General features: G+C 35.6%; 1 protein-coding gene across 1 annotated transcript in view; it reads right to left on the reverse strand.

The window, feature by feature from the left end:
• LOC123534489 (eIF-2-alpha kinase activator GCN1-like) overlaps window positions 1–22,295 on the reverse strand; it is a 94,814-nt gene that overhangs the window by 56,656 nt on the left and 15,863 nt on the right. The window contains exons 7-21 of the mRNA XM_053519445.1: window positions 21,497–21,565; window positions 19,895–20,003; window positions 19,567–19,641; window positions 16,630–16,758; window positions 15,885–16,037; window positions 14,005–14,102; window positions 13,392–13,467; window positions 12,201–12,353; window positions 11,676–11,768; window positions 8,468–8,543; window positions 7,430–7,589; window positions 6,228–6,417; window positions 5,602–5,726; window positions 3,065–3,243; window positions 1,508–1,601 (exon numbers count right to left, since the gene is read on the reverse strand). Of these exons, the coding sequence (XP_053375420.1) occupies window positions 1,508–1,601; window positions 3,065–3,243; window positions 5,602–5,726; window positions 6,228–6,417; window positions 7,430–7,589; window positions 8,468–8,543; window positions 11,676–11,768; window positions 12,201–12,353; window positions 13,392–13,467; window positions 14,005–14,102; window positions 15,885–16,037; window positions 16,630–16,758; window positions 19,567–19,641; window positions 19,895–20,003; window positions 21,497–21,565 (1,779 nt within the window). The remainder of the gene's footprint in view (window positions 1–1,507; window positions 1,602–3,064; window positions 3,244–5,601; window positions 5,727–6,227; window positions 6,418–7,429; window positions 7,590–8,467; window positions 8,544–11,675; window positions 11,769–12,200; window positions 12,354–13,391; window positions 13,468–14,004; window positions 14,103–15,884; window positions 16,038–16,629; window positions 16,759–19,566; window positions 19,642–19,894; window positions 20,004–21,496; window positions 21,566–22,295) is intronic.

The raw sequence follows: 22,295 nt of genomic DNA on the forward strand, positions 1-22,295 counted from the left end.
TTGTTTGTTTGTTTTGAGTTTTTATGCCATTTTTCAACAATATTTCAATTATGTAGCGGCAGGCAATAAACCTAACCAGTGTTCCTGGATTCTGTACCAGTACAAAACTGTTCTTCCAAAGTAACTGCAAACTTCCTAAAATGAATCAAAAGTGGACAGCGCATTATTTCTAACACAAAAGTCTTTCATCAAATTGTTAAGAGAACATATGCTCCTCCCAGGGATCGAACTCACGACCCATCTTAACTCTCCCTATTGACCTAAGTGGGCAGGTGGTGTTATCCTGTAACCATTCAAAGTACTTTTAATTAGGTCACATATCAATCTTTATCTCGCCTCCTACAAGTTCCTTGCATTTCTATTGGTCAACAGACGTCACGTGGAGACAGGATATATTCCATATCCTGCTAGTATATTTCAGATATGAATTTTGATTAAAACAAAATTGCTGCCACACTGCTGGCTTAATTGAATCAAGCCAGATTATTTGTTAGCTCCAGTGATAGTATCGTTTCCAAGAGTAAATTTAGTGTTTTCTTGCCGATTTCATTCTATTTAAGTTGAGACTTATGAAGTTTGACAAAAGTTAGCCGTAAAAGCGGAGTAACTCTTTATGGAATACACGGACGTTGAAATGTTCTTTTGGAAGTTGAATAGTTAAATCATCGTGAAATAAAGGAATTGACATATTTGTTGCTCAGCAGTTTGTTGTAGGATCATTTAATCTACGTGCAAGATAAATGATTTAACAGGAAACGGGCTGAAAGCCAAAGTATCAAGACATTTATGACATCGTGATATCCGGTAACTTTCGAAGGGATGGAACAAGAAGTTTTTCAGTGTTTCTAATCTAAACCAGTTCATAACCTGTGTAAATGAACTTTTGTGTTTTGTGATTTAACCAAAACACAGGTCATTGTGCATTTTATTGCTGGTGTAAATCAACTAGTGATGACCAAACAAATGATTTGTAGGATTCCAGTCTGCACTGTAAGTAGCTTTGTTAATTTACAAAATGTATTGATTACTGTATAGCATGTAAGTAAAGGGTAGTTGGCAAGATAAAATTGTTACACTGCTTGTTGGTGACAGGATACGGGATATACGCTGTCTCATAAATCCATATCAGGCTCGAGCCTCGCTCTCGCCTGATATGGTTTTCCTCGACAGCGTATATCCCGTATCCTGTCACCAACAAGTAGTGTAACTAATAGTATGTCCCGACTTCAAACTGACGCTAATTATGTCCAAATTATCATCAAGAAGACAAGATTAATTTTATTAACCTTTACCCTGCTAAATTACTAAAATTGACAGTTCCATCATTCAATCTGGGCAGTACCACTTATTATTTGAAGGGGTGTTCACTGAAAATTTACTGACTGAATAGCGAACAGTGCAGACCATGATCATCCTGCACTGATGTGCAGGCTGATCTTGGTCTGCACTGGTCGCAAAGGCAGAATCACTTGCCGCCAGCAGGCTAAAGGTTACACAAATGACCTACCTTTCTAATCTCTAGTTCCTCCATCTGTTCTTTATAAGAATACAGTTTATTCTCCCTTCGGATATTCTGATTCTGTACCACGTTCATTTTCAAACTGTAGAATAAGATCAACATACAGACACTCTACATATTTTCCTACAAGTGTTAACAAATGAAACAATCATTACAAATGTGACAATTCAAAAAACATCTATGTTATATTCAAACCATTAATAACCGTCAGTTTATAACATTTGGTGCCTACAGGCCATAGTAGTTAATGTTCTTGACAGGAACATTTTTTAATCTCTGGAACAGTGACATTTGACCTCCTCACCTGAAAATCAACTGGATGTCCTACAGAACATAAACAACCATAGAGGGTTGATGGACATTGGTCAAAGCTTCTCTAGTGAGAGATTCAAAACAATTTTTCAGTTTTGTGATCACTGTATTTGTTTGTTTTGGGTTTAACGCTGTTTTTCAACGGTATTTCAATTATGTAACAGCGGCCAGTTAACCTAACCAGTGTCTCTGGATTCTGTAGCAGTACAAACCTGTTCTCCGCAAGTAACTGCCAACATTCTAATATGAATCAGAGGTGGAGAACGAATTACTTCTAACACAATGTCTTTTATCAAATCGTCACGGAGAACATACACCCCGCCCCGGGATCAAACTCACAACCCCACAATCCGTAGATCTGCACTTTCCCTATTGAGCTAAGCGGGCGGGCTTTTGTGATCACGTAACACTGGCCAAAGTGATACCAACATGGACAGGTTGGACCAATTTGCTAACAAAAAGCCAGTTACCTTGACCAACTGATCTCAAATCAGGGCGTAGCCAGTGAATTTGAATGGACAAAGAGGCATCACACAGCAGGTGTTGGTATGGGGGGATCTCAGGCAGAGAAAAATTAAGTTAAGAATACATTTTGTGCAATTATACATGTATATACCCGGGAGTTAAATCAATAAAAGTTCATGAATTCAAGCTTGTTTTCTATCATATATTTTGCTGTTTGTCCTAAAAGTGCATTCAACTAACTTAAACTTAAATGAGGTAATATTTGCTGCCCTCATTTATTCTGCAAGTTAACAAACACACAAACACTTGCAATATTTTGGTAAAAAGTGGATGCAACTGCGTACTGTAAAAGCAGAAATTTTCGCGAGGGTTAAAATTCCGCTATATTTGCGAGGCTCTACATATCGCGAAAATTAATCATCGCATAAATATTCACCATCAGTATAATTCAAATTCAATTAGGACACCATTTTTATAATTTCGCAAAAATCAAACCTCAGCAACATACTCAAAATTTCAAATTCGCAAAATTTTGACCCAGCAAAAATGTGTACTTTTACGGTACTTGCATATAGGAGGCTATGCGCCTGAAAAATGTGTCACCTGCCGACATTAAAGGGTCAGGTTACATAACCTTACAGCCACAACCAATAATCTTTCAGTTTAAAATTCCTTCTAAAATAAGTTGCAGACACAAGCAGGTGTTTTTTCTCTAACAAAATTACTGAACAAGAAAATCAATCAGAAATTAGCTTGGTGTACAAATACCTTTCAGCCAGTTGTCTATCATATAACTCTCCTTCTTTACACAGGTAAGCTCCATATTCATCCTTGGTTACTGTAACCAGGTCATCATTTCCAAGCAACAAAGTAATCTTTGTAACAAAACCTGGCAACACAACATCTGGTGCAATTCTAACCAGTGTTTGTACAGCATTCAAAATGCTCTGAAATGGAACATATGCAATACACATTATCATATGGTATTTATGAAACCATGGATGGTTTTAACAGAAACCAATATCCACTAAGCTAAAAATACATACCCTTTTCATTTTACTAATATATCACTTAATTAACATAACGGCAACAATTATGTCTATAATTATCACTTCAGTGCAATATTGCATGCTAGTTTATGTTCATAGTAATCAAGGCAGATGAGAATAAAAACACATGAAACTGAACAATGGAAGCCTATTATTGCCTCCGTTTTGATTACTATAAAATACTTTATTACACACAACAGACTTCAGCTCAATAGGGAGAGCACAGATCTACGTATCTCGGGGTTGTGAGTTTGATCCCTGGGTGGGGCGTATGTTCCCCGCGACGATTTGATAAATGAAATTGTGTCTAATATTATTCATCCTCCACCTCTGATTCATGTGGGGAAGTTGACAGTTACTTGCAAAGAACAGGTTTGTACTGGTACAGAATGCTGGAACACTGATTAGGTTAAGGTAGTTCTGCACGTTTGAAAAACCGGAAGTGATGGCGTAACGTCATTTATCCGGAAAACGTAGAATAAAGCCTGGGTTCGGCGTACGGAAATGAAAATCAATTTATAAATAAATCGAAACCTGTGCGTAAATTTATTACAATGGCACTTTTGCTATATTTCTAAAGTCAAAATATGATATTAAAACATATGGTACGTTAAAATATTAAAAATAATGTCTTAAAATCAACGTGAAATGTCCGGTTCTCTTTAATCATGGTCAAATATCTCAAAAATAAGCACACAGACCTATACATTTTATTTCACCAAATAATAGGCCGTGTGTTTATTTACAACTGTGAGAAGTTTCATCAAAATCTACATTGTAGAAAAAAATCTATTCGCGAAAATGTTAAGAAAGTTATGATTTTCCCATAGACTCCCATTATGAAATATTGCGTGAGGTCCAAATTGTTCAAATCAGTCTAGCAAAAAATCAAGCACATGACCCTATCTTTTTTATTTGCTGAATTTTCTAGGTATATTCTGAAGTTTTGAAAAATTGGAGTTTAATCAAATTCTACATTGTAGAAAAAGTTTCGATCCAAACGTGCAGAACTACCTTAACTGCCCACCGTTACATAACTGAAATACTGTTGAAAAATGGCGTTAAACCCAAAACAGAATCCAGAAACACTGGTTAGGTTAACTGCCCGCTGTTTCATAACTGAAATACTGTTGAACAAGAGCACCGCCTTGCGGGTGCTGACGCTCATCTGATTTTTTTTGTGTAATAGAAATATTGTCCTACCCATGATTTTCTAAGTCTAAAAAGGGCCATCATTCTTGCAAAAAGCAGGATAGAGTTATGTTTCTTGATGTTCAGTGTCCACTTATGATGGTGAAAAACTGTTGCAAGTTTTAAAGCAATAGCTTTGATAGTTTATGAGAAAAGTTGACTTAAACATAATACTCAACCAAGAAAATGATTTTCTAAGACCAAAAGGGGCAATAATTATTGCAAAAAGCCGGATGGAGTTATGTTGCTTGCTGTACAGGGTCAGCTTATGATGGTCAACAAGTGTTGCAAGTTTCAAAGCAATAGCTTTGATAGTTTAAGAGAAAAAGTTGACCTAAACATAAAACTTAACCAAGAAATCTGATATTTTCTAAGTCCAAAAGGGGCCATAAATCTTGCAAAAAGCAGGATGGAGTTATGTTTCTTGCTGTACAGGGTCAACTTATGATGGTGAACAAGTGTTGCAAGTTTTAAAGCAATAGCTTTGACAGTTTAGGATAAAAGCTGACCTAAACATAAAACTTAACCAAGAAAACTGAGTTTCTAAGTCCAAAAGGGGCAATAAATCTTGCAAAAAGCAGGATGGAGTTATGTTTCTTGATGTACAGGGTCTGCTTATGATGGTGAACAAGTATTCCAAGTTTCAAAGCAATAGCTTTGATAGTTTAGGAGAAAAGTTGACCTAAACATAAAACTTAACCAAGAAATCTGATATTTTCTAAGTACAAAAGGGGCCATAAATCTTGCAAAAAGCAGGATGGAGTTATGTTTCTTGCTATACAGGGTCAGCTTATGATGGTGAACAAGTATTCCAAGTTTCAAAGCAATAGCTTTGATAGTTTAGGAGAAAAGCTGACCTAAACATAAAACTTAACCAGGCAACGCCGACGCAGACGCCGACGCCGACGCCGACAACCGCTCAAGTGATGACAATAACTCATCATTTTTTTTCAAAAAATCAGATGAGCTAAAAATGGCATTAAACTCAAAACAAACAAACAAACAGACTTCAGTTTCAGAGTATCTAGTGACTGTTTACTTACAAGGGGAATAACCATTACCTACCTCTGTCAACTCTGTTCCTGTCTCTACAATGCTGAGACAAAAGTCACAATTATTTCTCACAAATGTCCTGGCATCAAGATTCAAGGCAAACAATATGTCTGTCCATCTGTCAGGGCTGAATGACACTGAAATTTAGGACAATTCTACAACATGCAGATCATGCTAATGAGTCAAGCATACATATCACATTATTATTTTTTCAATGATTGGTAGTGGAATTTTCTGTTTATTCTGAAGTTTTGAAAAATTAAGGTTTAATCAGACTCTACATTGTAGAAATATTTTTTTTCTATCAGAATGTGCAGAACTACCTTAACACACATAATATAAACTAACAAACATTAAATTTTATTTTTTTTCATAAAAACTATGAAGTAATTGTTCATATTTCCAAACATGAATTTGGGTCAAATATATCTTTAAATCAAACTTATTTATTGATGTTTCCTCATAATGCTAAACAACTGTCATTCAAGTGTTTTTGTGCTTTCCCAGCTTCATTATATCATCATCATTTATATTTTTCTTCAGAGCCTAAATAATACTGACTGATCAAACATATATTCTTTATTCTTCTATACAATAATACTTGATTAGTAATGTCTTTTATTTTGGTAAATATTTACCTATACATGGATTGTGTGCAGTGACAAGCAAAGCTTTGGCAATGGACACCGCATCCTTCACTTCTGGTTTCGGCACAGAACTGAGAGAAAATATAGCTGAAGACAGTATACGTGGTGATACATACTTCATCTGCTCTAACACTGCGTCTCTTTCAGAGTCCTCACAGTTTAACATGTCCACATCTATCACCTGCAAATATAAATTCACCTTTTTTTTATTTTCTCTTTTTTTTCCCCACTAAAACATAAATGTTTATCCTCTACATGGTTTCGAGTTTAACAGAAACATAATTTATATTTTGCTAATTTGAGTTTTGGAGATTTTTACTAAATTCAAAAGCATTCACCTATAAAAAAAAACACTGAGAACAATGTAAAATCATTTATATACTTGCCGACATCAAATTTCATGGTCTTTGCTGAAAAGATCTTTTTGTTGCTAATTGAATATATGGACTTCAAATTTTACAGACAAAATAAATTTCCTAACTTGTTCATAGAGTTTTAACCCTTATGCTGGATATGCTCTATTCTGCCTTGGCAACCAGTATAGATCATGATGCAGTCTGATCAAGATCTGTACTATTCGCCATTCAGTCAGTATCTTTATGGTAAGTACTGCTTTTGACAGTTAATGGCACTGTCCACATTGGAAGATGGACAAGTTCATTATAGAAATTTAGCAGGGTAAAGGTTAATTTCATGGACTGACACGATGAAATCCACAACAAGAGTGCCAGACTGTCACAAAATACGCACGTCTAAATATTCAGACATTGTTAGCATGTTTGGTGAAGATCGGATGAAAACTATTCGACTTAAAGAGAGCGGACTTGGACGCCGACTGCCCACGCGCCACGTGTGTTCACATAATATGCCCCGCTCTTTCAGAGCAGGTCATATAAAAATTTGTCCAGTATTAATATCAATGTCAATGATTTTACAGTGGACTAACGCCATAAAAATATTGCACATATTGGTAAGACATTTTTTCTCCTCTTTATAATTTCATCCATTTTTTTCTCTCTTTTTTAAAGAAATATGGATGTACATATGACCTGTGAAATTTCTACAAATTGTCTATACTAAGCTAAGTAATTTGGATGGATAACCTTTTATGTTTTAATTCATTAAACTGGAAAACAGCTTCTACTATGCAGTGTGTTTCTGCTATAGGAAAAGAAATTTTACTCATGCCTTACCTTTTGTGTTTGCAAGAATTCATCAAACACCTGTATCAATGATAGAGCTATAGCTGTACCCCCCAGCAATGACAGGATCCTCTTCACACTGTGCATTGTGTATTTCCTTATACCGTAAGACTTCCGTGTCAAACAGTACACTAGTGCTTTGTAATATGGCCTGCAAAATAATATACAATTTTTGTTTCAAGTATACTGAAAAGCATGTTTTAAAATGAAGAAAATGTTCTTACTTCTAATCCCTAAAATTGATAACAATAGTGCAAACAAGGATTCCTTCAAAACTGTCTGCAGTCAACCTTTTAAATTGTTTTGATTGTTTTGGGTTTTAACTCCGTTTTTCAGAAGTATTTCAGTTATGTAACGGCCAGCAGTTGACCTAAATAGCGTTCCTGGATTCTGTACCGGTATAAACCTGTTCTCCACAAGTAACTGCCAATTTAGCCACATGAATCAGGGGAGGAAGATGAAAGATTTCAGACACATGTCTTTAATCAAATCATCACAGAGAACTCATGGCCTCGTGATCAATAGATTTGCGCTCTCCTTATTGAGCTAAGCAGGTGGGTGGACTTTTAATGAAAGCCTATCTGCTGAATCTACATATTCATACAAAGAGAGTGTCTTCAGTCATGTGACTTTCCGGTCTGTGCATTCAAAAATTCAAGATCAGTTCCATTGCACCATATATCATAATTATGATCTATTTACAGATTTTTATGAGGAGAAGTTTGACGGAATAACCAAAACATTAGTTTAGCGTCAACTGACAGAGAAATTTTTTCAGTTTTAGCCTCAACTTACCACGATATTCTTTCAGTTTTAATGTCAACTCACTGAGGTCTTTTTCAGATTTAGCGTCAACTTACCAAGATAGGTTTTTTTTTAGTTTAAGCATGAACCTCCAAGATATTTTTTTTCAGTTTAGCGCCAACTTATTAAGGTATTATTTCAGTTTTAGCATCTTACTTAGATATTTTTCCAGATTAAGCATCCACTTACAAAGATGATCTTTTTTCAGTCTTCGTGTCAACTTACCGAGATACTTTGTCAGTCATTTTACTTGGAAACTCCAGAATGAGCTTTTCTGACAAACTGACAACTCCCTCCAAAGCTGAAGATAGAAATAAAACATTGTATGTAAATCCACCTATCATAATATGACTGTTGAATGAATGTTACTAAACTCAGTAATTTCAAATTACAGAGTTGTAATGCAGCTAAAACTCGGTATCCCAAATTCCAAGGGACCGAGCATTTTACTTCGATATAACCGAAATTTGACTTATGCTTTACTGAGCAAAAATTTACGGGACAGGACGCGACTTGAAAATGTCTTCAAAATAGCCAGACTTTTGAGACAAGCAAATTCCAGATATCAAGTTTCAACTGTATATTTATTTTTAACTGTCTTCTTCTGCTGACTGTAAACGGACGTTTGTTCATATCAGCTTATTGTGCCAAAAATTATGAAGGTACATTTTAAAGACACAACACTTCAGTGATTTTGTCATGCAACTGGAAAATCATGGAAGTTTACCTAAACATAAAGATGAACAAAGTTTTCAATTGTAAATGACATCTGTAGGTAACAATCAGTTTTTGATGTCAGCATAGATATTATGTTTGTTGCCATAAACAAATTGTAAGTTTGTAACTTTGTTTCATTATCAATGTAGGCAAAATGTAACACTGAAGAAATATGCTTTCTATATTGTTTTAACCTTTGAATACAGTCGAACTGCGATCACTCCAAGTGCCAAGGGACCACCTAATATTTTCAAGTTAACACGACTTCATGTTTATTTCGACTAAGCATGAATTGTCGAGTAAGTTCATTCTGAGTGAATGAAATTTGACTGTATTAATATATTAATATCCAACATTGCTGTTTTCTTGAAAAAGAATGGAGTAATATGAAATTATAACAAAAATACTTTGCAAGTAAAAACTGTCATGCATGGTCTAAAAAAAAAAGTACATAGTATTTGCCCTATATCAATCAGTATTTTTTACTAGTTTTCAGGAGAAAAGCATTTACAACTAGTTAAAGCTACAGTTTGAACAGATATCTTCAATTTAGGATGTTTACAAGCCAGCTAAGGTACAGAAGAATCCATACTATCTGAGCAAAACTTAACCACTTAACATTTACCCTGCTAAATTTCTAAAATGGACTGGTCCATCATTCAATCTGGGCAGTACCTCTTATTATTCAAAGGGGTGTTCACTGAAAATTTACTGACACTAGCAAACAGTGTAGACCAAGATCAGACTGCATGGATGTGCAGGTTGATCTTGGTCTGCACCGGTCACAAAGGCAGAATAACTTGACACCAGCAGGCTAAAGGTTAATAATAATTCACAATTCAACGTTTGTCAAAACATGTTTACATATACCAAAAGTTTCTATGCAGTACTACTGTGAAATCATTAATATTCGTGGGGGACTAATTTTCGTGGATGAGTCAATCCACGAAATTCAATCCCAATGAACAAGTACAATTCCCATTCATTTTATGTTCAAAAGGTGAAATCCACGAATTCATATCCCCACTAAAACTGCAGTTTTGACCAAAACCACAAAATTTCATGCCCAAGAAATTAAATGATTTTACAGTATACAGATTTTCATAACTAATCTTATATTTAAGTTAACTTTAACTAACATTTGTAAGAAATAATAATTTTAAAATTATCTATTTTCCCCTCAGGTTTCTTACAGCAAACGCTTCCCCCTTAATTGTACTAATTTTACACAATAAACCAGGGTTCCCGCTGTCGGTCGCCAATGGCGCCAAATTATAAATTCTGGCGCTAAAAATCTTCAATTGGCGAATTTCATTGGCGCCTATAAGATAATCGTCGATCTGATCTTCTGATCTTTCTCAATGACGCAATAACGGATTATCCGATATTTAACACTACATGAAGACAATACACAACGTGTCAATATCGATTTACACCTTGGGGCATAATTTAAAACTTCGCCGAGTCACTAGAGCGTTCCTCCACGCAAGAACGATTATCAGTCAATCTGATTTGCCAAATATAGCCCCGCCTACTTACACGAAAGCAAATGAAACGAAATATTAGCTGCCTCTTTCGTCTAATGCACCACCTTTTTTATGATGCAAAAAACGCGAGATAAATTTACAGGTTATTTTGGTAACGATCCGATTCGCCGAAGTAATTGAGACCGAGAAAATGCTGGAAATAATGACACGTCAAAGCGCGATCAAAAGATACACATATTCTCCGATCGTAAATAGATAAATTTTGCACAAGCGTTGTTAAATAAATCTATGCGTTGGTAAATTTCAGTCGCGATTGTATAATTTCACTCGGATAATTTTTGACATACAAATGAACTAAAGCAGTTCTTTTGGTTCTTTTACCTGCCCTACCTTAAGCATAGATACACACGAGTGTTAATTTTAAAAACCTCAACCCCAGATCTTCAAACCAAAGTGCTAATAATACCTGTAGGTGGTATTTTCGCCATACATTAGTATGTATGAAAGGAAATAGAAATTTAGTTATATATATAATGAAACTTAAGCATTTTAAAAAGCTTTTCAAAAGTTATAAAATAATATAAAACAACACTGTTTTTGATAAATGACCTAAATTAATTTTAAAATAATGAGTTAAAGGAATAAAGAGATAAATATTCATGTTTTGAAAAAATCTATTTAGTGAAAATGACCATTAAAGGGAGATAATTAAAAATGGCAAACTATATAAAGGGATAATTTTATAGATTGAGCAATTACTTTTGTTTAGAAAATGACTTAAATGTTCTTGAAAATGGTTGAGAAGATTAAAAACTTTTTTTGATTCAATGTGATATTAGGATAAATATTCATGTTTTAAAAACATCTATTTAGTGAAAATGACCATTAAAGGGAGATAATTAAAAATGGCAAAACTATATAAAGGGATAATTTTATAGACTGAGCAATTACTTTTGTTTAGAAAATGTTCTTGAAAATGGTTGAGAAGATTAAAAACTATTTTTGATTTAATGTGATATTAGAATTGACTGGTTCAAGAGCAAATTGCATGGTTACTGTAAAGAATCAAATGAAAAAGAGATTGAAAAAGAAAATGGTATGTCGCCCATCACAGACTATTGGCTCCAACTTGAGAGCCACTGGCGCAAACTTTTCCTGATTGGCGAATTTGTTGGCGCAAAGTGAATTTGACCCAGAGGAAACCCTGTAAACACCAGAAGAACACATACCAGGATCAGTGACAGACGAGAGATATTTTTCATTGACTAGGATCTGTTTATCACAGTCTAAGATCACATTCCACAGAGGTCCAAGTTTACTTTCTGAAATAAATTACGTTATAGCACATCACTCCTAAAATAACATGAAAGTTTTAGTAATACCAATAGTCTATAAAATCAGGTATGTCCAGATAATCTAGTAATAGTTCACAGTGAAGTTGATACAAATTTAGTTGTCTTCACACAATACAAAAAACAAAGTCAGTCTAAATGAAATGGCATTTTTCCTCAAAGTGTACATTTTTTTGCAAACAAGAAATAATGTCTAACAGCATCATCATCGTAACTTTTCCAAAGTAAATATTGATCATCAGAAAATATTGCCGACTGGTACTAATGTCTTCTTTGAAAGTAACTGAACATTCGAAAACATGAAAGGATATTAGAAAATACAAATCTGGGCCTTAGAATTACCACTGATTCTATGAGCTTCCCCTGTAAGAGGTAAAATAAATATTCAAAAAAGCTTTATACCTGCATTAATATCAACCAGTGAGAGTTTTACAAGGATATTTGCTGCAGACACAGCCTCTGTTACCACGGCAACCTGAGTAGACTGGCTCACTGCTTTCTCTACAGACTGCATCAAGACTGGTATCATGTCGACTCCTTGTTGAAGTGTATCACCTAAGAACAGAAAAAAATCCATATTTATGTAGGAACTTTTATGAAACACATAACTACAGACAATGACCAGGTGTGCAATTAAAATTTTCAGTTTTGACAGTCAAAGGAATTCTAAAGGTACTGAACCATTTTCAGTTTTATGGTCACTGTGACACTGACTTTTGACCTACTGACTACAGTAATAAAATTAGAAAGGTCATCCATTGATCACCTACAATTATCCTATGAAGTTGGTCAGTTTTTGGCTCAAGCTTTCTCAAGCTATTGATCAGAAACTGTTTTCAGCCTCAAGGTTAATTTGACCTCGACTTGTGACACCCCTAAAAGGGATAGTCTCCTGTCCATAGGCAATGACTAGTTGCAGGCTGACATCTTCTCCAGTTATTGATCAGAAACTGTTTTCCATCTCTTGGTCACAGTGCCCTTGACCTTTGGTTTACTTATCACTAGAACAATTAAGGTCATCCACAGACCACATGGGTCAATCATTTTTTTGCATTATTACTACTTTAGGCCCAAGCGGTCTGAACAAATAGTCTGCTAATGGACAAAACAATTGACCAACAAACTTAAGTAAAACAATACAACCACTCTTCTGCATTAAGGGGAGAAAATTAGCTAGATTCCTTGCATATCACAATCTGAACAAGGAAAGACTAGGCGAATGATGACCTAGCAATTTTATCAAAAAGCTCAATAAAACTAGAATACTAGCCTCTGTTTAACCCTTACCCTGCTAAATTTCTACACTGAACTTGTCCATCTTTCAATATGGACAGTACCATTAACTGTTATAAGGGATGCTTACCAAAGTGATACTGTATAGCGAATAGTGCAGATCTTGATCAGACTGCACAGATGTGCAGGCTGATCATGATCTACACTGGTCGCAAAGGCAGAACCAATCGTGTCTAGCGTGATAAGGGTTAAGTTTATCAATGGTCTGTGGAAACAATATTCATTGGAGAATTACATGTCACAAATCTTTAGTGTAAAGTGCATGTATAATTTTCTCCAGTTTGACACAGTGAGACTTACCATGAAATGATGCATTCATGCAAAGAATATAGGCATTTCTCACTGGTGATGTGGAAGATTTTAAGGTAATTCCTTTCTGAAATATATAACATAAATCACTATAAAGTACAGATACACACTTGACGTCTTTAACTAGTTGCAGAATAGCATCAAAGTAAGTTATACTGCAACAGCTACTGCTTACTTGAAAACCATCTTGAAGGAAGAATCATCAAAAGACTGAGAAGATTTTGTTTTTGTTTTGGATTTAACGCCAAAGTCCAGTTAGATAATGATGGGCAGTTAACCAGTGCTCCTGGATTCAGTTCAAGTACAAACCTGTTCTCAGCAAGTGACTGCCAACTTCCCCACATATAAGAGTTAGAGATGGAGGATGAATGGTTTCAAATTGTCGCTAAGAACATACGCCTCACACAAGGAACAACCTCTGGTTAAGCAGGGAGCTAAAGACTGACAAGAAATTTGTTCCATTCCACAGTAAAATTAGAGTATGTTACTCACACCACTTAGATAAGCAGAAACAAAGCCTTGTCTTTACTAAAATGTAGCAAATACTGAAGATTATCTGAGCTTTAAATCTAGGTTTATCTCTATCACATTTACTATATTTTACCTTGAACCATTGCACAAGTTTGTCAGGAACCTGTGTGTAAAACTTGGAACACCACAGTGACATCATTGACAGCGCATGAATCAAGGTACCTTCATGTACTGCGAATAAAAAAACATAAACTCTATACAACCAAAAGTGCTATACCAAATAATCTGCTTTCCTAATTTTTTACTAATAAAAAAAAGAAGATTTATAGAGAAGTTCCAATCGTGTCTTGGTTTGACGATTATTCCTCAAACAAAACAAGAAATACAAGTGTATCTTTAATTTCTCTGTTACTGTAGGACTATTATTACTGGAGGGTGAATTCCTTTGAAAACTGTATTCTTTCCATATGCAGGGGTGTGGAATTTCTAATTTTTTTCACTTGTCCATGGACAAGTTTGGTTGAAAAATATACTTGTCCAAAGACTAAATCTACTTGTCCATGGAAAAGATAAATAAAACAGGCCTTCTGTACTCGTATTTGGACCTGCATGAAATGTACTTTGAGGACAGTAACTGTTGCTTTTCTGGACAAACTTTGAACTGTTTTTCCAGTGTACAGGACAGGAGATTTGTTCGAGATGTGTGGAAATATCCTTGACATGTGCATACTTGACACTTGAGAATGTTGTGTTCATCTTTCTGCAGCCAACTGAATTTGTCGAGCCAGCTATCCTGAAAGACGCGAATATGTTTGCTGTCATAATTTTGTCTTATTTCATGCTTAGATTTGCATTTTTCAGATATTTTCTGATCGAGTCGGGCCCGAACCACCCTTTCGAATGACAAACATAGCAAAACTTTTATTCCAAAGGGAAATGGATTGTCTGCCCTGATAATGTTCATTATAACACCATCACTGTTTTCCATGGCAACAGCCAATCAGCGCAGAAATTCCAGGTAGACATTTAGCGGGGGGCTCCGTACAGGTTTTGTTTATTAAATAACGGCGTTTACCTACTAAATTCGGTCGGGAATTTCTCCATTTAGCTTTTAAATAATTTACAGAAAAGCTTTATTTTCAGAATACTATTATGATACTGGAAATTATTTTTATTTTTGGCACAAATTTTCACTTGTCCACGGACAAACAGGATGAAAAGATCTACTTGTCCGTCAGCAAAAAAGCCCATGTCGGACATAGGAATTCCACACCCCTGCATATGTGTATATTTAAGGATAATCTGCTATTTTCTGTGCACTGAGACTGGTATAAACCACACTGTGACTTCTTGCAAGAAGTCCCAATCTGGTTTATCCCACCTTAAACGCCAATCCTTAAATTTACATTTTCAGTTGCTTTTGTTAGTGACGTTATTTTGTGGGATTTCAAACTTCAAATACAAAATTAACAGGATTTTTAAGTTCATGTATGAACTTAATTTTGTTGAAAGCTGTAAACACTCAATGCGCAAAAATTACTCTGACAGCATTAATATAAACTAACAGGAGATTTTGTCACAAAAACATAATGTCTCCCCCCTATGTTTACCTTTAGATCTGGCAGCCATATTGTGCAGCGAAGCAGAATGTGTCAGCGATATGCACAACTAGGCTTGGTACTGATCACTCCTGTGAAGTTCGTCAAATTCTGTTCAGCAGTTTGACCTGTGAAAGCAGGACAAGATTTATCTATTTTTAGCTCTGGCAGCCATTTTGTGCAGCGAAGCTGAACATGTCGGTGATATGCACAACTAAGCTTTGTACTGATCACTCCTGTGAAGTTTCGTCAAAATCCAGCCAGCAGTTTGACATGTGAAAGCCGGACAAGATTCTTCTGTCTTAGCTCTGGCAACCATTTTGTGCAACAGTGGGGAGACATAATGATTTCTAGGTCTCGTAAAAAGTACAGCCAAAAGAGTTGTATAGTATCTTGATGGTGACAAGGGACTTACCTTCTGAGGACAGTACTGGAATGAACAACTCTACGACAGATGTACTCAGGTTCTGTAATGTCGGCGCACCACTCACAGTGTTTTTACTCATGTTTCCCACGGCCTGCAGAACACTTATCTTCTGTTCCGTCAGAGTCAGTTTACCCTCCGACCCTAAATGGACAAGATCATTTACATTATTTCTGCCTATGAGAATAGTAGGAAAGGTGAGTAGCTTGTCAAGCAAATTATCCCTTAAACTATAACTGTGAACTGTTCTTTTTTTATGGAATCAAAATCACAACTCAAAATTCTGAGGTATCAGTGTCAATTTTATTACTGAGCTAGCTGGATAATCAGTTTCCTACTACAGTTTATCACAGCAAATTATTTTTATAGGCTAAAATTATACTGATTTTTTTATGGACAAAGAACCTCATGGTTTCACCCGAAGAGCTATTTACAGGACATGAATTTCAAAATGAGTATCATTTTTGTTAGTATTCAGATATTTCATTTTATGAATTGAAATAATGCATGAAATCTAGCAAAATTAGTCCATCCCTCAGAAATATTCTTTACATCAAGTACGTAAGGTACTTCAAAATTTAATTTGAATCGGTGTACAAGTTTACCAACACTTCCTTCCATCTACTCTCAATCATCTATTTAATATTAAGTTATGCACAATAATTCTGCCCCTGAAGAATGGATGTTGTGCATATAAAAGGCATGTTAAATTATAGTACAGAAATAAAAGAATTACCATTGAGCACGCCAAACAGATGTTTTGTGACCTTTTCTACGATCTCGTGATCACTGCACTGTGCAGCAAGATTAAGTACGGCACAACACGCTTCCTCTCTTACTGTACTGTCCTTGGATGTCAGTTGTACTGGAAAACCATATCAAAATATATACAATTAAAAGTTACCTCCACCTATAACAGGCTAGTGAAAGCATATCTTGGTACACAGTATAAGTTACTGAAGATTCAAAACAGTGATTGTCATAAAAATAAACATATGTTTGTCTAAATAATCAATCCATATAATATACCAAACAAGAGCACCGCCTTGCGGGTGCTGACGCTCATCTGATTTTTTTTGTGTAATAGAAATATTGTCCTACCCATGATTTTCTAAGTCTAAAAAGGGCCATCACTCTTGCAAAAAGCAGGATAGAGTTATGTTTCTTGATGTACAGTGTCCACTTATGATGGTGAAAAACTGTTGCAAGTTTTAAAGCAATAGCTTTGATAGTTTATGAGAAAAGTTGACTTAAACATAATATTCAACCATTTTTCTAAGTCCAAAAGGGGCAATAATTATTGCAAAAAGCAGGATGGAGTTATGTTGCTTGCTGTACAGGGTCAGCTTATGATGGTGAACAAGAGTTGCAAGTTTTAAAGCAATAGCTTTGATAGTTTAAGAGAAAAAGTTGACCTAAACATAAAACTTAACCAAGAAATCTGATATTTTCTAAGTCCAAAAGGGGCCATAAATCTTGCAAAAAGCAGGATGGAGTTATGTTTCTTGCTGTACAGGGTCAGCTTATGATGGTGAACAAGTGTTGCAAGTTTTAAAGGAATAGCTTTGATAGTTTAGGATAAAAGCTGACCTAAACATAAAACTTAACCAAGAAAACTGATTTTCTAAGTCCAAAAGGGGCAATAATTCTTGCAAAAAGCAAGATGGAGTTATGTTTCTTGATGTACAGGGTCTGCTTATGATGGTGAACAAGTATTCCAAGTTTCAAAGCAAAAGCTTTGATAGTTTAGGAGAAAAGTTGACCTAAACATAAAACTTAACCAAGAAATCTGATATTTTCTAAGTACAAAAGGGGCCATAAATCTTGCAAAAAGCAAGATGGAGTTATGTTTCTTGCTATACAGGGTCAGCTTATGATGGTGAACAAGTATTCCAAGTTTCAAAGCAATAGCTTTGATAGTTTAGGAGAAAAGCTGACCTAAACATAAAACTTAACCAGGCAACGCCGACGCAGACGCAGACGCCGACGCCGACGCCGACAACCGCTCAAGTGATGACAATAACTCATCATTTTTTTTCAAAAAATCAGATGAGCTAATAAAATGACTATTTTTCTTTAAGTAACAATTGTAAATGGCTACTTGTCAAGGAAATAACAATGGTACACTTAATACTAGAATACTTTCTGCATGCCCACGGGCAGAATGTCAAGCCCGCCAGCACCTCTGGCCTCTAAGTGTGACCTTGACCTTAGACCTAGGAGCCAATTTCTTCTGCATGACACTCCGTCTCATAATGGTGAACAATAATGCCAAGTTACATCAAAATCCCACCTTGCATGAAGAAGAAATGCTCCGGACAAACTTCAATTTGACCTTTGACCTCCAACTGTGACCTTGACCTTTGAGATAGGAACATGGGGTTTGCGCATGACACTCCTTCTCTTTGAGGTAAACATTTGGCCAAATATTAACAAGATTGGTCCCTGCATGTCAAAGTTATGGTCTGGACAAAATCGGACAGACGGACGCGCACACATACATCAACCCCCCATATCGAGCTCATCGCAAGTGGGCTTGACAAAAATTATCAAATTCAAGGTATCTACAAGCTGGACTGCAGGACTTTTTCTCAAAATTATGCGGAAAAAAAGAGAGTAGTTCTTTTTGAAATTGTGAAGTTTTGCTGTTGTTTTGTGAAGTATAAAACTTGATATCGACTATGTAAACTAGATGCCCACGGGCAACATGTAGAGCCCACCCTTTGACACCTAACTGTGACCTTGACCTCTGAGATAAGAACCTGAGGTTTGCGCATGACACTCGGTCTCACTGAGGTTAACATTCACGCCAAATATAAACAAGATTGCTCAATGCATGTCAAAGTTATGGTCCAGACAAACAAATCCAGACAAACGGACGGATGCACGCACAAACACCGAACAGCCATTCGGACAACTATGTCTCCACATCCACAAGCGGGCTCGACAAAAACTATTCACAGTACAGATTCAAACATTTAGCTTTAGAATTATTCTGCATGCAAGTTTTCTATGGTTTCAGATCCATGATCATACATCCAGATGGTAAAGAGCAATCTTTTATGTCCTAAAAGCCCTTTTTTTTTTATTGTGAAGAGTATTTTGTTCTAAAATAACATTATTTTTTAAAAAATTCTTCATCAAATTTTCCGCTGGTGATCTTAACTTTTGTTTACAATGTTTGCAAAACATCATCATTTCCAGATTATCTCACTTTCACATATAGATTGACAGTAAAGAAGTTAGTTTTAACAATTTACTATGATGATGTAGCCGTATATAAAAACTAGACCCCCTACCCTGGCAGTCACGTTTTTTTTTCAGAAATAGAGATTTGAAGGAATTTGGCAGAGGGACACCCAAGGAAACTTTTCTGCAACTTTTTCAAAATCTGGCCAGCTGTTTTTGAGAAGATTTTTGTTTTTCATCTTCATTGCCATGGCAACCATGCATGAATGACCTAAGTTTGCAGGAATCTGAAAATGAACCACACAAGGCACATTCCTATGAAGTTATGTTAGAATTTGCTAGGTGATTTAGAAGGAGATGTTCGAGATGGACGTAGGACAGATATCCAATGATCCTAAAACCTCACCATAAGCACTTTGTGCTCAGGTTGAGTTGGGAAAGAAAACCTTTTATGAAATAATGCGACAAGACTCATTTTACTTACCTCCAAGTGGTTTGACAATCTCCATGGCATACTGGCTAAGATCTAGCTGTAGACCAGCCAACAGGTAACCGAATGCTGAAAAAAAATAATCAAAGTACAGAGTATTAACTATTTCAGGCATACAACTTCAAAACTACAGACTTTTTATGTACAAATAATCAAATATTTCATATAACTTCTGTAATATATATTAACGGACATGATGTTGTTTCTATCATATGTTGTCATTTCTGATAAAGACATACAAGTCAAAAGTAGAAAAGAATGTGTTCGTTTTGGTAATATTTATTCTTTTTAACCTATGTAATATATGTTAGAAAGTAATCACCCTGAAGAATAATTTCTGGATTGCGGAGCAAAGCTTTCTGTGTTGCCGGCCACACTTTGTCCTTGAATGTTTCGTGTGAGCAGTGTCGAAGTATATCCTGTGCGGACAGCTGAAACACAGACAGTATAATTATGTACAGCAAAATCATTCATAGAAAAAAAAACAGAGGCAGAATGAGCCTACTAGGTTATCCCAATCATTTTGAAATCCTGACCCCATACAAACGCCGACATTGACCTGACGCTACAAAAACTCCCTGACATTGACCTGATGCCATATAAACTCCCTGACATTGTTTCTATAAACTTAAAAGCAATATTTAGTGACATTTTTTTAACAAAATAATCAATCTGTTTGAACAAGAGGGCCATGATGGCCCTATATCGCTCACCAGAGTTGGTCTGGCCTACTGACCTAGTTTTTGACCCCACATGAGCCAGTTTCGAATTTAACCTAGAGATCATAAAGACAAACATTCTGACAAAGTTTCATAAAGACTGAGTCACAACTGTTGCCTTTAGAGTGTTCACAAACTTTTTCGTTGACTTGACCATGTGACCTAGTTTTTGACCCCAAATGACCCAGATTAAAACTTTACCTAGAGATTATCAAGACAATCATTCTGACAGTTTCATAAAGATTGAGTCACAACTGTGGCCTAAACAGTGTCCACAAGCTTTTCCTTTGATCTGGTCTACTGACCTAGTTTTTAACCCCACTTGACCCAGTTTCAAAACTGACCTAGAGATCATCAAGGCAAACATTCTGACAAAGTTTCATAAATATAGGGTCACAACTGTGACCTCTAGAGTGTTCACAAGCTTTTCCTTTGATCTGGCCTACTGACCCAGTTTCGAACTTGACCTAGAGATTATCAAGACTAACATTCTGACCAAGTTTCATAAAGATTGGGTCACAAATGTGGCCTCTGGAGTGTTCACCAGGCAATTGTTGATGGACGCCGGACAATGACCGGTCAAAATAGCTCACCTTGAGCACTTTGTGCTCTGGTGAGCTAAAAAGCTAAATTCACTATAGAAGATAAACTTTCTGGTAGCAAACTGTATATTTTTTCAATTATGACTAATATGAAAAATTACAATATTGTGTAGGCCATATATAAGGCTTATGTAAATCTTGCCTTTTCAAGGGCTGATTCAACCATAATATCCTGAAATAAGTATCCCATAAAATTAATAACAGTGATTCAACAGTATGTAAACAATGACAACATGTCAAAGTATTTCTTATGTAGAAATAATTCCAAATTCAAAATAATTCTATAATGAGGTGAATCTCTGTACAAGGCAATATTGACTGTGACTTGTGTAATAGAACTAAAAGTACAGTCTGACAAAAATAAATCTTCTTTTGAACATTCCTGTGACATTCTATAGTAGAAATTTATGCTGATTAATGTTAAGTTAAATGTTGAAAACCAGTCAGAACAAAATCATTGAACCTTGGGTAGTCTGACTGCCAACCATATTTATCTCAGAGTCAAAAATTGATCAAATCAGTTCAAGTAAGTAAAACAAGCATTTACTTGCAGTCTAACACAGCAAGGTGTTACAATTCATTTGTATAATATAAAGTGCGTACCAGAACAGCAAGTGGTGGTTTACTGCGGCATCCTATCACCTGCTTCAGATATACGTCAATAAATGCTGCCTGAAAAATTAAACGACGATCTGAGAATGACCCATTCACATTCGTCTTCTGTATATTTTGGATTTCCAAAATTGCTATTTTTATTTTCGCAAATCTATTTTTATTTGAACCAATCGGACCACTTGTTCGAGTGTCCAAGAGTAAGAAAAATTTGCAGTCTCTCCAGGGTTCAAACCCGGGACCCATTGCTTACAGAGCAAGTGCCCTACCAACTGAGCTAACCGGCTATCTGACAATTTACGACATAAGAATTATAGATATCAACAAGAGTGCAAGAATGTCACAATATACGCCCGTCACAGCAAATTTCTTTACTCTAGCACCTGTATTTGCAAATGGAATTTTAATTTTGTGGTTGTATAGTAATAACTGTAAGTGTTTTGTTTTTCTAAGTCCACAAAAAAAACTCCTTACCAGGTAGAGATACCTTAAAATACACCTAAAATTAGAAAGTAACATCTATGTTGTACCACAGAAAAGTGGTCTTGGTTTTTCCCTACGGTCAATTATAAAAAAGTTACAATATAAGTTATTTATAGTAACAACTAAGGGAAGTTAATCTTTAAAAAAAAAAAAAAAAAAAAAAAAAAAAAAAATCAAAAAAAAAAATTGTAAGTCCTCATAAAAATCTTTACCAGGTAGAGACTGGTCAAAATACACCTCAAAATTGGATGTAGCATGCATGTTGTACGACAGAAAAGTGGTCTCGATTTTTCCCTACGACTAGTAA

The sequence above is a fragment of the Mercenaria mercenaria genome, chromosome 12, assembly GCF_021730395.1.
Source record: "Mercenaria mercenaria strain notata chromosome 12, MADL_Memer_1, whole genome shotgun sequence".
Classification (NCBI taxonomy): domain Eukaryota; kingdom Metazoa; phylum Mollusca; class Bivalvia; order Venerida; family Veneridae; genus Mercenaria; species Mercenaria mercenaria.